This window comes from Eptesicus fuscus, chromosome 11, assembly GCF_027574615.1.
Source record: "Eptesicus fuscus isolate TK198812 chromosome 11, DD_ASM_mEF_20220401, whole genome shotgun sequence".
In the NCBI taxonomy this organism is placed as follows: Eukaryota; Metazoa; Chordata; class Mammalia; order Chiroptera; family Vespertilionidae; genus Eptesicus; species Eptesicus fuscus.
In genome coordinates, this window is record NC_072483.1 from 11,226,266 (window position 1) to 11,238,840 (window position 12,575).

At 41.9% G+C, this 12,575-nt stretch overlaps 1 protein-coding gene across 1 annotated transcript; it reads right to left on the reverse strand.

The window, feature by feature from the left end:
• Nucleotides 1-9,508: 9,508 nt before the first annotated feature.
• LOC129150791 (protein FAM200C-like) lies at nt 9,509-11,814 on the reverse strand. Its single transcript, XM_054723496.1, is given in 5 exon segments — nt 9,509-9,934; nt 9,937-10,042; nt 10,044-10,927; nt 10,930-11,331; nt 11,622-11,814. Coding segments are annotated over 5 exon segments (2,010 nt in total). The 3' UTR covers nt 9,509.
• Between the last annotated feature and the right edge of the window lie 761 nt (nt 11,815-12,575).

A 12,575-nucleotide genomic window follows, 5' to 3' on the forward strand; every position in this document is an offset into this window, starting at 1 on the left:
CACTGTGAACATCTGCAGGGTTTGATGATTGGGGATCAGACAGAGACAGAGAAGAGAGGCAAAGTTTCCATCATCTAGTGTGCAGATGTTTTTTTTTTTTACTACTCACTTGAGGACATTTTAAAAAATTGATTTAGAGAGAGAGGAAGAGGAGGGAGAAGAAAGAGAGTGAAAACCATCGATGTGAGAGAGAAGCATCCATTGCCTCCCATACACACTTTGACTGAGGATCAAATCCACAACATAGGTTTGTGCCCAGACCAGGAATCCAATCTGCAACCTCTCAATGTACGGGACAATGTTCCAACCAACAGAACAGCCACCCAGTCAGGGCTACTGTGCAGTCTTAGCAGACTGCATTCTGTTTTTCTTTTTAAATTAAAAAAATTATTGATATTTAGAGAGAGGAAGAAAGAGAGAGAGACAGAGACAGGTTGCTTCCTGCAGGTGCCCAAACTGGGGAACCAACGGGCAACCTGGTGTATGCTCTGACCAGGAATCGAACCTGCCACCTTTTGGTGTATGGGATGACACACCAACCACCTGAGCCACCCAGCCAGGCTGAACAATGCATTCTTGTTTGCAGTGGTGCCTGAGGAGAGATCCCAGCTAGCAGCTCTGAACATCTGCAGAACGGATGTGGTGGCTCTGTCTATGCAGGGAACTTGGTTGGCAGTTTTGCCTGATTCAGGTTCCCAGCCAATGGGCTGTACCAGTTGTGGAGCCCTTTCTATAGCTCTGACTGGGAAGGAAAGCAAATTCAAAGCCCTGTATACCTACTGAACATAGCCATTAGCCCTGCTCAACCAGAGACTGACCCGAGAAACTAAATAGCCATGGAACCCATCATACAGCTTCATTTTAGAAGGAAGCCAAACCTGAAGCTCTTCCTAACTTGTGAACCTGGCCTGTAACCCCACATAACCAGGGAGCCTGCCCAACTGCAGAGCATAACCTGTGGCTTCACTGGACCAGGGAGCTAAACAGCAATTCTGCTTGAAAACAGAGCATAGTCTCCAGCCCCGCCCTACTGCAGAATACAGCTGGACACCATTCCCCCTCAACACCCCCATACCCCCAACTGGAAAGACTGGGAAGTGACCTTGCAAAACAGTGGAGCGTAGCCAGTGGCCCTGGCTGAGCACAAAGCACAGCCTGAGGCCTGATCGACCGTGAAACCCTGCCTGCAGGTCCACCTGAAAATGGAGTCCAGCCAACAGCACCCCCCCTAACCCTAGAGCATGGGTAGTGGCATCAATCAACTAGAGAAACTCTCTCTCTCATCCCCTGGCCAATAGCAAGCCCCACATGCCCATGGACACTACCAGATGACTTCCCCAGGACCTCCTTTCCCTAATGTTGTGACCCTGTAAAGTCTGGAAGATCAAACTGCTTACTCATATACATAGTTACCAACACAAGGATTCAAGGTTCAAAGAGAACCAGGTAAACATGACACCATCAAAGGAAACTGATAAAGCTCCAATAATTGACCTTGAAGAAATGAAGCTCTGTGAACTGTCTGACAAATAATTCAGATAATCCTCTTAAGGAAGTTCAGTGAACTACAAGAAGACACAGACAACTAAATGAAATTAGAAAAACAATGCATGAACCAAATGAGAAGTTCAATAAAACAACAACAACAACAAAACACCATTTAACTCCCTCCCCCCCACCCGCTCCCCCCCACCCCAGTAATTCAGGAGCTAAAGAATACAATGACTGACTGGAATAACTCAATAAAGAGCTTCAGCAACAGACTCAGCCAAGCAGAAAAAAGAATCAGTGAATTTGATGACAGGTCATTTAAAAATATCCAGTCAGAGGAGCAAAAAGAAAAAATAATGAACAAAAGTAAAGATTTATGTGATAAATCCCATATATTTAACCTGAAATGAAAGGATGCTAATTAACATTGTAAAACAGATGAATTTGTAAAACTCACCAGGAAAGGTAAGTATATAGTTAAAAATTCTCTAATATTGTAATGGTGGTACATAAATCACTTACAACTCTAATTTAAAAGTTAAAACACAAACTTATTAAAAATAACTATAAATACCATAATTGGTTATTGGATATACAGTATGAAAAAAGATGTGAATTGTAACATTAGTAACTTAAAATGTGAGTGGGGGCAGAAGTAAAAGTTCAAAGTTTCTGTGTATCAAAGTTGTTTTTATTAGCTTAAATTAGATTTTATAACAATATATATTTTATGTAAGCCCCATGATAACCATAAAGATAAAACCTGTAGATACACAATAGATTATGATAAAGGAGTCAAAGTGTACTGCTATAAAAAGTCATCAAACCATAAAGAAAGATACCAAGAGAGAAAGCAAGAAAGAATGAATATACAAGACAGTTAGAAAATGATTAACAAAATTGCAATAGTAAGTCCTTACGTATTAATAATTACTTTAAATGTAAGTGTATTAAAATCTTTAATCAAAAGTCATAGAATGGCTTAATAGATAAAAAATCAAAACAAAGTCAAACAATATGCTCTGTATTACAAGAGGCTCACTTTAATTCATAGGCTGAGAGTAAAGAGATGGAAAAATATATTGCAAGCAAATCATAACTAAAAGAAACCAGGAGTAGCTATACTCATATAAGACAAAATAGATTTTAAGCTAAAAATGCTCACAAGAGACAAGGCAATTATATAAAGACTAGGGGCCCAGTGCACAAATTTGTGCACCTTGGAAGGAACTGTGGGCTGCAAGGCTGCGGTGGGCACAGGGGCGGGTCTTGGCCCATCCTCTGTGCCCCCACCCGGCCCCTCCTGCCATGGCCCCCCTCACCCTGCCTGGTCTGTCCCCTGTCTGCCAGCAGCCCTGCTCCTGCCGCCACCGCTCCCATGCGCTGACAGCACTGGCCCGCTCGTACCCACTGATGGTGCGAAGTGATTGGGGCTGGCGCCAGCAGCAGGTTCAAGCGCCTGGTGGGACCATGGCGCAGCACAGGAGCAAAGAATTTTCAGTAACCACCAGAGGCTTGCCCTGATGACAGTGACCGGCGACCCGCCTTGGTCTGGTGTCCCCACTCACCTGCTCCACCATCCCGCTGCGGCTGACACCACCATGTTCTGCGCACGCCCCCTGGTGGTCAGCACACGTCATAGCAACTGGTTTTTTGGTTGTTTCGCTTTTTGATCTATTTGCATATTAGGGTTTTATATATATAGATAAGGGGGGTCGACTCATCAAGAAGACTGTAAATATTTATGCACCCAATGTTAGAACACCTAAATATATAAAGAAAATACTAACAGATACAAAAGAGTCATAAACACCAATACAATAATAGTTGAGGACTTTCTTATCCCAACAAATTTGTATAGAAAAATGTATCACACCATAATGAAGGCCATATGTGACAATCCCACGCCTAGCATCATACTCAATTAAAAAAGACTGAAAGCCTTTCCTTTAAAATCCGAATGTAGGTAAGTGTGCCCACTCTCACCCTCCCTGTTCAACATAGTACTGGACATCATAGCCAGAGCAATAAGTCAAGAAAAGAAATAAGAGCCATTCAAATTGGAAAGGAAGAACTAAAATTGTCTTTGTTTTCAGATTGTATAATATTATTTATAGAAAATCTGTTAGAACTAATAAACAAATTCAGTAAAGTTGCAGGATACAAAATCTAGAAACAAAAATCAGTTGCACTTTTATGCTCTAACAATGAAGTATCTGAAAAAATAAAGAAAACAATTTCATTTACAATAGAATTTAAACAATAAAACACTTAGGAATTAATTTAACCAAGCAAGTGAAAGATTTGTACAGTGAAAACTATAAAACATTGGTGAAAGGAATTGAGAGAGATGCAAATAAATGGGAAAATTTTTGTTCATAAATGAAAAGGTAATATTGTTAAAATGCTTTCACTGCTCAAAGCCATATTTAGATTCAATGTAATCCCTATCAATATTTAAATGACATTTTTTACAGAAATTAAAAAAAAGCCTAAAATTAGTATGGAGCCACAGGAAACTGAATAGCAAAGCAATTTGGAGAAAGAACAAAGCTGGAGGCATCACATTCCCTGATTTTTAAGCTCTAGTTACAAAGCAGTCATAATCAAAACAGTATGGAATTGCTGTAAAAATAGACATATACCAATGGAACAGAATCAAGAGCACAGAAATAAACCCATGTACATATGGTCAACTAATATTTGACAAGAGCACTAAGAAAACTCAATGGTGAAAAGATTGTTTCTTCAATAAATGGTGTTGGGAAAACTGTATATCCACATGTATCTATATATATAAAACCCTAATATGCAAATAGACTGAACAGTGGAACAATTGAACAACCGAACAACCAAACAACCGGTTGCTATAATGTGCGCTGACCACAAGGGTGTGTGCGTGGAACATGGTGGGCGTTGGCCACAGCAGGATTATGGAACATGATGGGTGTTTGCTGCAGCAGAATGGTGGAGCAGATGAGCGGGGGGCGCCAGAACAAGGCGGGGCACCGGTCACTGTCATTGAGCCTCTAGTGGTTACTGAAAATTCTTTGCTCCTGTGCGCCACAATCCTGCCCAGCGCTCGCACCTGCTACTGGTGCTGGCCCTGCTTGCACCTGCTGCTGGCACCTGGCCCTGGTCCCCCCCCACCCCCTGGTCGCTTGGCGCCCCCAGCGGGTGCAAGCGGCGGCTGCAGGCCCCAATCGCCCCACAGGGCTTCTCCACCTCCCCCTGCTCCTGATAAGTGATTGGGGCCAGCAGCCACCTCTCGCACCCGCTGCTGGTGACAGCCCACTTGCACCTGCTGCTGGCACCCAGTGCAAGCCCCCACTCCCCACCCCGATCGCTCAGCGCCAACAGCGGGTGTAAGCAGCAGCTGCCAGCCCTGATTGCCCCTGAGGGCTTCTCCACCTCCCTCTGCTCCTGAGGAGCAATTGGGGCCAGAGCTGCCACTCACACCTGCTGACGGTGCCAGCCCCGCTCGCACCCACTGCTGGTGGCGGCCCCAATTGCTCTGTGCTGTCAGCGGGTGCGAGTGGGGCCGATGCCGTCAGCACGTGGTAGCAGCGGTGGGAGCAGGGCTGCTAGCAGACAGGTGACTGGGGTCCATGAGAGGAGGTGCCAGGTGGGGGCATGGAGGATGGGCCAAGACCTGCCCTTGTGCCCACCGCAGCCTTGTGGCCCACAGTTCTTTCAAGGTGCACGAATTCGTGCACTGGGCCCCTAGTATCAACACAAAAATAAAGTAAAACTGGACCCATATTTTATACTGTTCATAGTGGCATTATTAACAACTAGAGTCTCAGTGCATGGGATTTGTGGGGGGTGTGGACTGCGGGAATCGGCCTGCTGTGGGAGCGCCACTCATCCTGGTCAGCAGAGCAGCTGTGGACCCACCCTCTAAGTGACTGCTTCCTGGTCCGGCATCTTCCGTGGAGCTGGAGCACATACCTCTACAGGGGACCTGGTCAGGGCTGGGTTCAGGGACAATAGCACTGAGAAATGGTGAAGTAGGCCTCAGTGCCACAGTGGCCACGAACCTGCCTACTAGCCTCTGGGGTCAGCTCTATGAGCCAGCGGCAGCAGCACTGTGTGGCCTGTGGGCTTCTGGAGGAGGCGGCAGGGAGCGAGGAGGAGGAGCCTGGGGTGAGGAGGTAATGATCGCAGCCCAGGTTCCTGATCGCAGCCCGGGTTCCTGTCTGTTGGGCCAGGGTTTGCAGTGGGAGCAGCCGCTCATCCTGGTCAGCTGAGTGGCACCCCCACTGTGGTAGTGCACTGACCACCAGGGGACAGCTCCTGCAATGAGTGTCTGCCCCCGGTGGTCAGTGCGCATCATAGCAACTGGTCGACTGGTCGTTTTGGTCATTCTGCCATTTGGTTGCTGGGCATTTATTATATAGGATAGCCAAGACATGGAAACAACCTATATGTCTGTAAAAGGCTAAATGAATAGATAACATATGATACACATACACACAAAACAAAATATTATTTAGCCATAAAAAAAGGACATTTTGCCATCTGCAACAATATTGACGGACTTTGAACATATGCTGAGTGAAATAAATCAGACAGAGAAAGACAAATACTGTATGAGCTCACTTATACTGTATATATAATCTAAAAAACTAAACTCACAGAAACAGAGAGTACAAACTTACAATTATAAGACAAATAAATTCTGGAGATTGTAAACTTGAAAGTTGTTAAGACAGTAGATTTTAAAAATTCTCAGCAGAAAAATGAAATGGTAACTATGTAAGATGATGGATGTACTAACTGACCTTATGTGGCAATCACTTCACTATATATATATATATATATATATATATATATATATATATATGTGTGTATGTATATATATGTGTGTGTATGTATGTGTGTGTGTGTGTGTGTGTGTGTATCATCATGTTGTGCACCTTAAACTTATACAATTTTATATGGCAACAATAGCTCAATAAAGCTGGAGTAATAAAAAAGAGCAAGTGAGAGCCTGTATTTTTCCCTGGACATGCCCCATTTTGTGCACAAGGGTTGAAGGAACATGCTCCCTACCTCTTGAGCATTGAAAGTCTGCCTCCATCAGGGGAAGTCTGACAGAGAATTCACAGCTTGATAATCAATTAGAACATAGCAAGGATTGGGGGGCAGCCAGCTGAGTTTAAGAATGACTCAGCTTGATATCTGGTATTGAGATCCCTCCTACTTTGTTCTTCTTTCTCAGGATTGCTGTAGCTATTCAGGGTTTTTTTTTTTTAATTCCAGATGAATTTTTGGAGAGTTCGTTCTAGGTCTGTGAAATATGCTGTTGGTATTTTAATGGGGAGTGCATTGAATCTATAGATTGCTTTGGGTAGTATGGACATTTTAATGATGTTGATTCTATCAATCCAAAGCCACTGTTCTCAAAACTGCTTGGTATTGGCACAAGAACAGACATACAGATCAATGGAATAGAACAGAGAACCCAGAAATAGACCCAAACCACTATGCTCAATTACTATTTGACAAAGGAGGCAAGAGCATACAATGGAGTCAAGACAGTCTCTTCAATAAATGGTGCTGGAAAAATTGGACAGATACTTGCAAAAAAAAAAAAATGAAACTAGACCACCAACTTACACCATACACAAAAATAAACTCAAAAGGACTTAAACATAAGACGGGAAACCATAAAAATCTTAGAGGAATCCACAGGCAGCAAAATCTCAGACATATGCCAAAGCATTATCTTCACTGATACAGCTCCTAGGGCAATGAAAACTAAAGAGAAAATAAACAAATGGGACTACATCAAAATAAAAAGCTTCTGTATAGTGAAAGAAACCATCATCAAAACAACAAGAAAGCCCACTGCATGGGAGAACGTATTTGCCAATGTTATCTCTGATAAGGGTTTAATCTCCAACAGTTACAGGGAACTCATACAACTTAACAAATGGAAGATAAACAACCTGATCAAAAAATGGGCAAGGGACCTAAATAGATACTTTTCGAAAGAGGACATACAGAAAGCCCAGAGACATATGAAAACATGTTCAAAGTCACTAATCATCTGAGAGATGCAAATCAAAACGACAATGAGGTACCATCTCACACCTGTCAGAATGGCTATCATCAACAAATCAACAAACAACAAGTGCTGGCGAGGATTCGGAGAAAAAGGAACTTCCATGCCCTGCTGGTAGGAATGCAGACTGGTGCGGCCACTGTGGAGAACAGTATGGAGTTTCCTCAACAAATTAAAAATGGAACTCCCATTTGACCCAGTGATCCCACTTCTAGGAATATATCCCAAGAAACCAGAAATACCAATCAGAAAGGATATATGCACCCCTATGTTCATAGCAGTACAATTCACAGTAGCTAAAATTTGGAAACAGCCTAAGTGTCCATCAGCAGATGAGTGGGATTAGAAAACTATGGTACATCTACACAATGGAATACTATGCTGCCGTAAAAGGGAGGAACTCCTACCATTTGCAACAACATGGATGGACCAGGAGAGCATTATGCTAAGTGAAATAAGTCAGACAGAGAAAGATAAATATCACATGATCTCACTCATTTGTGGAATATAATGAACAACATAAACTGATGAACAAAAACAGATCCAGCAACAGAGAAGCATTGATCAGATGCTCAAATCTCAGAGGGAAGGTAGGGGAAGATAAGGGTAAGGCAGAGAGATCAATCAAAGGACTTGTATGCATGCATATAAGCCTAACCACTGGACACAGTCACCAGGTGGGTGAGGGCATGAGCGGGGGTGAGGTGGGGGAGCAATGTGGGGATAAGAACACATACGTAATACTTTAATCAATAAAGAAAGAAAAAAATAATTTAAAAAATAAATTAATTAAGAAAAAAAGAATGGCTAAGGAACTGTTAGTGGGACAGAGTTTGGAAAGTGACAGAGTGACTTCCCTATTTAGCTGTTCTCCTCTGTGCCAGCCAGAAGTCCTGCAGGGGCCATGTGGAGTTTGCACGTAATAGACCTCTGGCCCCGGGCCTTTGTAATATTATGGTTTAACTAATTCTGGGATTAAAATGTTTCTTTTTTTTATGATAACATAGCAGTTAACCTCCGATCCTAGGGCTGGATACCAATAATTGGGCCTAAGTAATTTGCAATTATTTGCCTGTGCATTTATGGACAATTCAATTTTCAGTCTACAAACAAATGTGAAAAAAAGACACCCTTACGTTTTTCACAGTGGAAACACTGGAATTGACATCAGTCTTAAGAAAGAATTGGATCAGTTTCAGAAGTTCCAAAAATTTATAATATAAATGGGTCACTGGTTTATTGAATAGATTTCAACACACATTTGTTGGAAGCAGGGCACTCTGCTGGGTACGGCAGCCTGAAGTCATTGTGGTGAAATACTAGGTGGAGCCAATGGATTTTAAAACTTAAATTATATACTTCTTCCTCTCAAATGGTCATTGGGGGATTTTAAAATCTCTGTATGTGGACATCCAGGGTCCAATTCCAAACTTCTCATTACATTAGTGCTTGGCAGATGACCAAAGAGTTCATGAGAAATTCGGGATCATTAAAAAAACAACAACAGCCCAAGCGCAGCAAAACAACAACCATGAATTTAAAAGGGACACTGCAATGAGGTGCAGAAATAATAAATATGTTCTAGTGCAGTGGTTCTCAGCCTTCCTAATACCGCGACCCTTTAATACAGTTCCCCATGTTGTGGTGACCCCCAACCATAAAATTATTTTCGTTGCTACTTCATAACTGTAATTTTGCTACTGTTATGAATCATAATGTAAATATCTGATATGCAGGATGTATTTTCATTGTTACAAATTGAACATAATTAAAGCATAGTGATTAATCACAAAAACAATATGTAATTATATATTGTGAAATATTTATTTCTAATTACAAATAAATGAAATCTTGTCTTGAAGCATGGTGTAGCATGGGTAACAGTCTTAATATAACAACAGTAAACTACATTGCTACATTTTGCGACAGTATGCATAAAAAGCCAACGTCAGTGCGAAGGTTGAGATTGCTTCTTTCTCACCAGATCAGAAATTCTCGGGGCAGTCTTTGCAAGAGCACAATGAAGATCATCTTCCACAACAAGTCTACTTCTGTATTTAGACTTGATAACCAACAAGCTGGAAAACCCTGTTTCACAAAGATATGTTGTTGGAAATGGAAGAAGAAGGCGCAACACAGTCTCAGACAGAACAGGATATGACGGCAAACACTTGATCCAGAATTTTGTAACTGGCATTGTAGAGAAATCAGTTCTCGCTGCATCACTGTTAATAAGTTCAATGAACTCCTCTTGTGCTGTCTCAGGAATATCTTCAACCTTGACTATGAATGGGCTTCTGGCAAGTGCAAATGGGGTGTCAGGTAGATTTGGAAAGTACGATGAAATTTCGTCTGCAAGCATGTGCAAGTGTCTTTCACAGAAATTATCATCGTAATCCTTTTGTCTGGTTCAATGTCATGTTCCTCAAAGAAAGCAGATAAGGTAGGCAACATGTAAATTTTATTTTCATCCAATTTTTTTTTTTTGCCAAAGCTGAAGTTTCATTTGCAATGATCGGATCTTTTCAGACAAATTGAGGCATGTTGCATTTGGTCCTTGTAGTGATAAATTTAACTCATTCAAGATGGCAAAGATGTCAACCAAGTAAGCTATTTTCTGCAGTTCACTTTTATTGCTGAAAAGTGCTTCGAACTGCGGTCTTGCTTTCTGATTAAAAAACGTTTTGAGTTCATTATGAAGCTCAAAAACACATTTTAAAACTTATCCTCTTGACAACCGTCTCACTTCAGTGTGAAATAGCAGAGCATTGTTCTGCGCATCCAACTCGTTGCACAGTTGCAAAAACAGTCGACTGTTTAAAGTGCTCGCCTTTACAAAATTGACAGAACTTATGACACTTTTCATTACTTCTTGTAACTCTTGTGGCAGTGTCTTCGTTGCTAATATTTGCCGATGAATCATACAGTGAGTTCCGATGACTTTTGGTGACTCATTCAGTACCAAACGTTGAAATCCAGATCGACATCCTAGCATAGCTGGAGCACCATCTGTGCAAACACCACAAACCTTTTCCCAAGAGATCTTACGCTCTTTCAGAAATGAACCAACCGTGTCAAATACATCACGTGCAGTAGTTGTCGTTTCAAGAGGCTTGCAAAAAAGAAACTCATCTTTAAAGTCGCCATCATTAATATACCTCACATAAACCAGTAACTGTGAACAGTTTGCAATGTCTGTAGATTCATCAAGCTGGATACTAAATATTGGAAGTGGAGCAGATTTAATTTCCTGGATTACCTGATCAAGAATATCAGCAGACGTGTCATCTATTCTTCTGCAGACAGTGTCGTTAGATAAGGAAATTGCACTCAATTTCGTAACCAATTTGTCTCTGATCATAACTGAACAATGTCTTTGGCCGCCGGCAACAGTAAATCCTCAGCAATGGTGTGAGGTTTCATAGCTCCTGCGATTCTGAGTGCCACCAAATATGAAGCTCCAACAGCTGCTACGTTTTGTTTGTGGTACTTGCCACCAGTGTCAAGTCTGGCTTCCTTGAGTCCATCAGCTTTGCTTCTAAAATAGTTGGTATCCTTGCTGGCAAAGCTCAGATGCTTGCTATCAAAATGGTGTTTTAGTTTGTTCGGCTTCATAGATTTGGCTGATAGAACTTCACAACAAATAACACATTGCGGTTTCTCAATTCCTGCTGTAATTATTGAGGTAAAACCATACTGTAAAAAATCCTCACTATATTTTCTTTTCTTAACGTTCTTCTCTACATGATCCGTTGTAATGGGATGGTTTGCTAATGAAAATAATACATAACAATAGCTTTAATAATACAAAAGATGATACATGGCATAGTTCAGTCAATATAGTTCATTCAAGTTTCCTATGATTTACCATTCTCTGTGTTGTTGTTTTTTACATACCTGTTACTATCACAAGGGGCAGGATTCACATCAACCACAGCTGAATATAAAAAGACCGATCAGCATCCAGATTAAGTTCCCATGGTACAGATTTTTTTTTTTTTGCAGTAGTTGATGATTTTACATTTACCCAGTAATTATAATTCATGAAGTGTCGTTTTACCTCCAAAATTGCTGCTTTCAACACAGCAGCTGCTCTCTACACAGTAGCTGCTCTCTACACGTGTGACTGGTCCGCATAAGTACATTATGGCACCAACCCTGTCACATACACCTGTATTTGTAAGGGGTTTATGTGATGGGGTTGGCGCGATGATGTCATCACGCCGGGTACTCGTATGTGGGCGTATCTGCATGTGGGCGGACACGCCTGGAGACAGATAGAGGAGCGGTGTCTAGGTTCCTAAGACCATCGGAAATATGTGTTTTCCGATGGTCTTAGGTGACCCCTGTGAAAGGGTCGTTCGAACCCGCTGTTCTAGTGGGTTGAGACGTGGTGATACAGTTTCCTGGGGATCAGAAGTGGTTTTGCCATAAACTAGCTGTGTGATTAGAGAATTTCTTACTGTCTGGGCTTCAGTGTCCTTATCAGAAGAGACAATCTCCTTCAGGAAAGGTTCCTGACTCCACGTTTGTACTTGTCTCCTTCCTTCTGCCTTGAGTACAGAGACACTGACCTCTGTCCTCGTTCTCCAAATCCCATCCACTTTCCCCTACCCAAGGGCATCCCTCCAGAGATCACCCCTCTCGCTTCTGATCAGTCAATAGTTTACTCCTCCTGGATGATTCCCATGAGCCTACAATCTGCTTCTTAAATAATTCTCTCGCATCTTCAATCTCTTCCAGCTTCCACTGCATTTTGCTTACAGCACCACTTCTCTAAGTGCGGCTAATACTTTCTCAGCTCCTGCTTTTTCATGAAAGAACTCAAAACAGGCTTTTGTCGCAGATGCTGCCAGTGAGCTGCTTTTGTCAAGGTCACTGATGCTCAAACTTTCTCAAGTCCAATACTCATCTTTTTAAACCTATTTTGCAGCATTATTTGAAATAGTCATTCACAACTTTCTTCTTAAAATATTTTCTTCTCATGGTTTCTAGGACACCTCCTTTTCCAGAT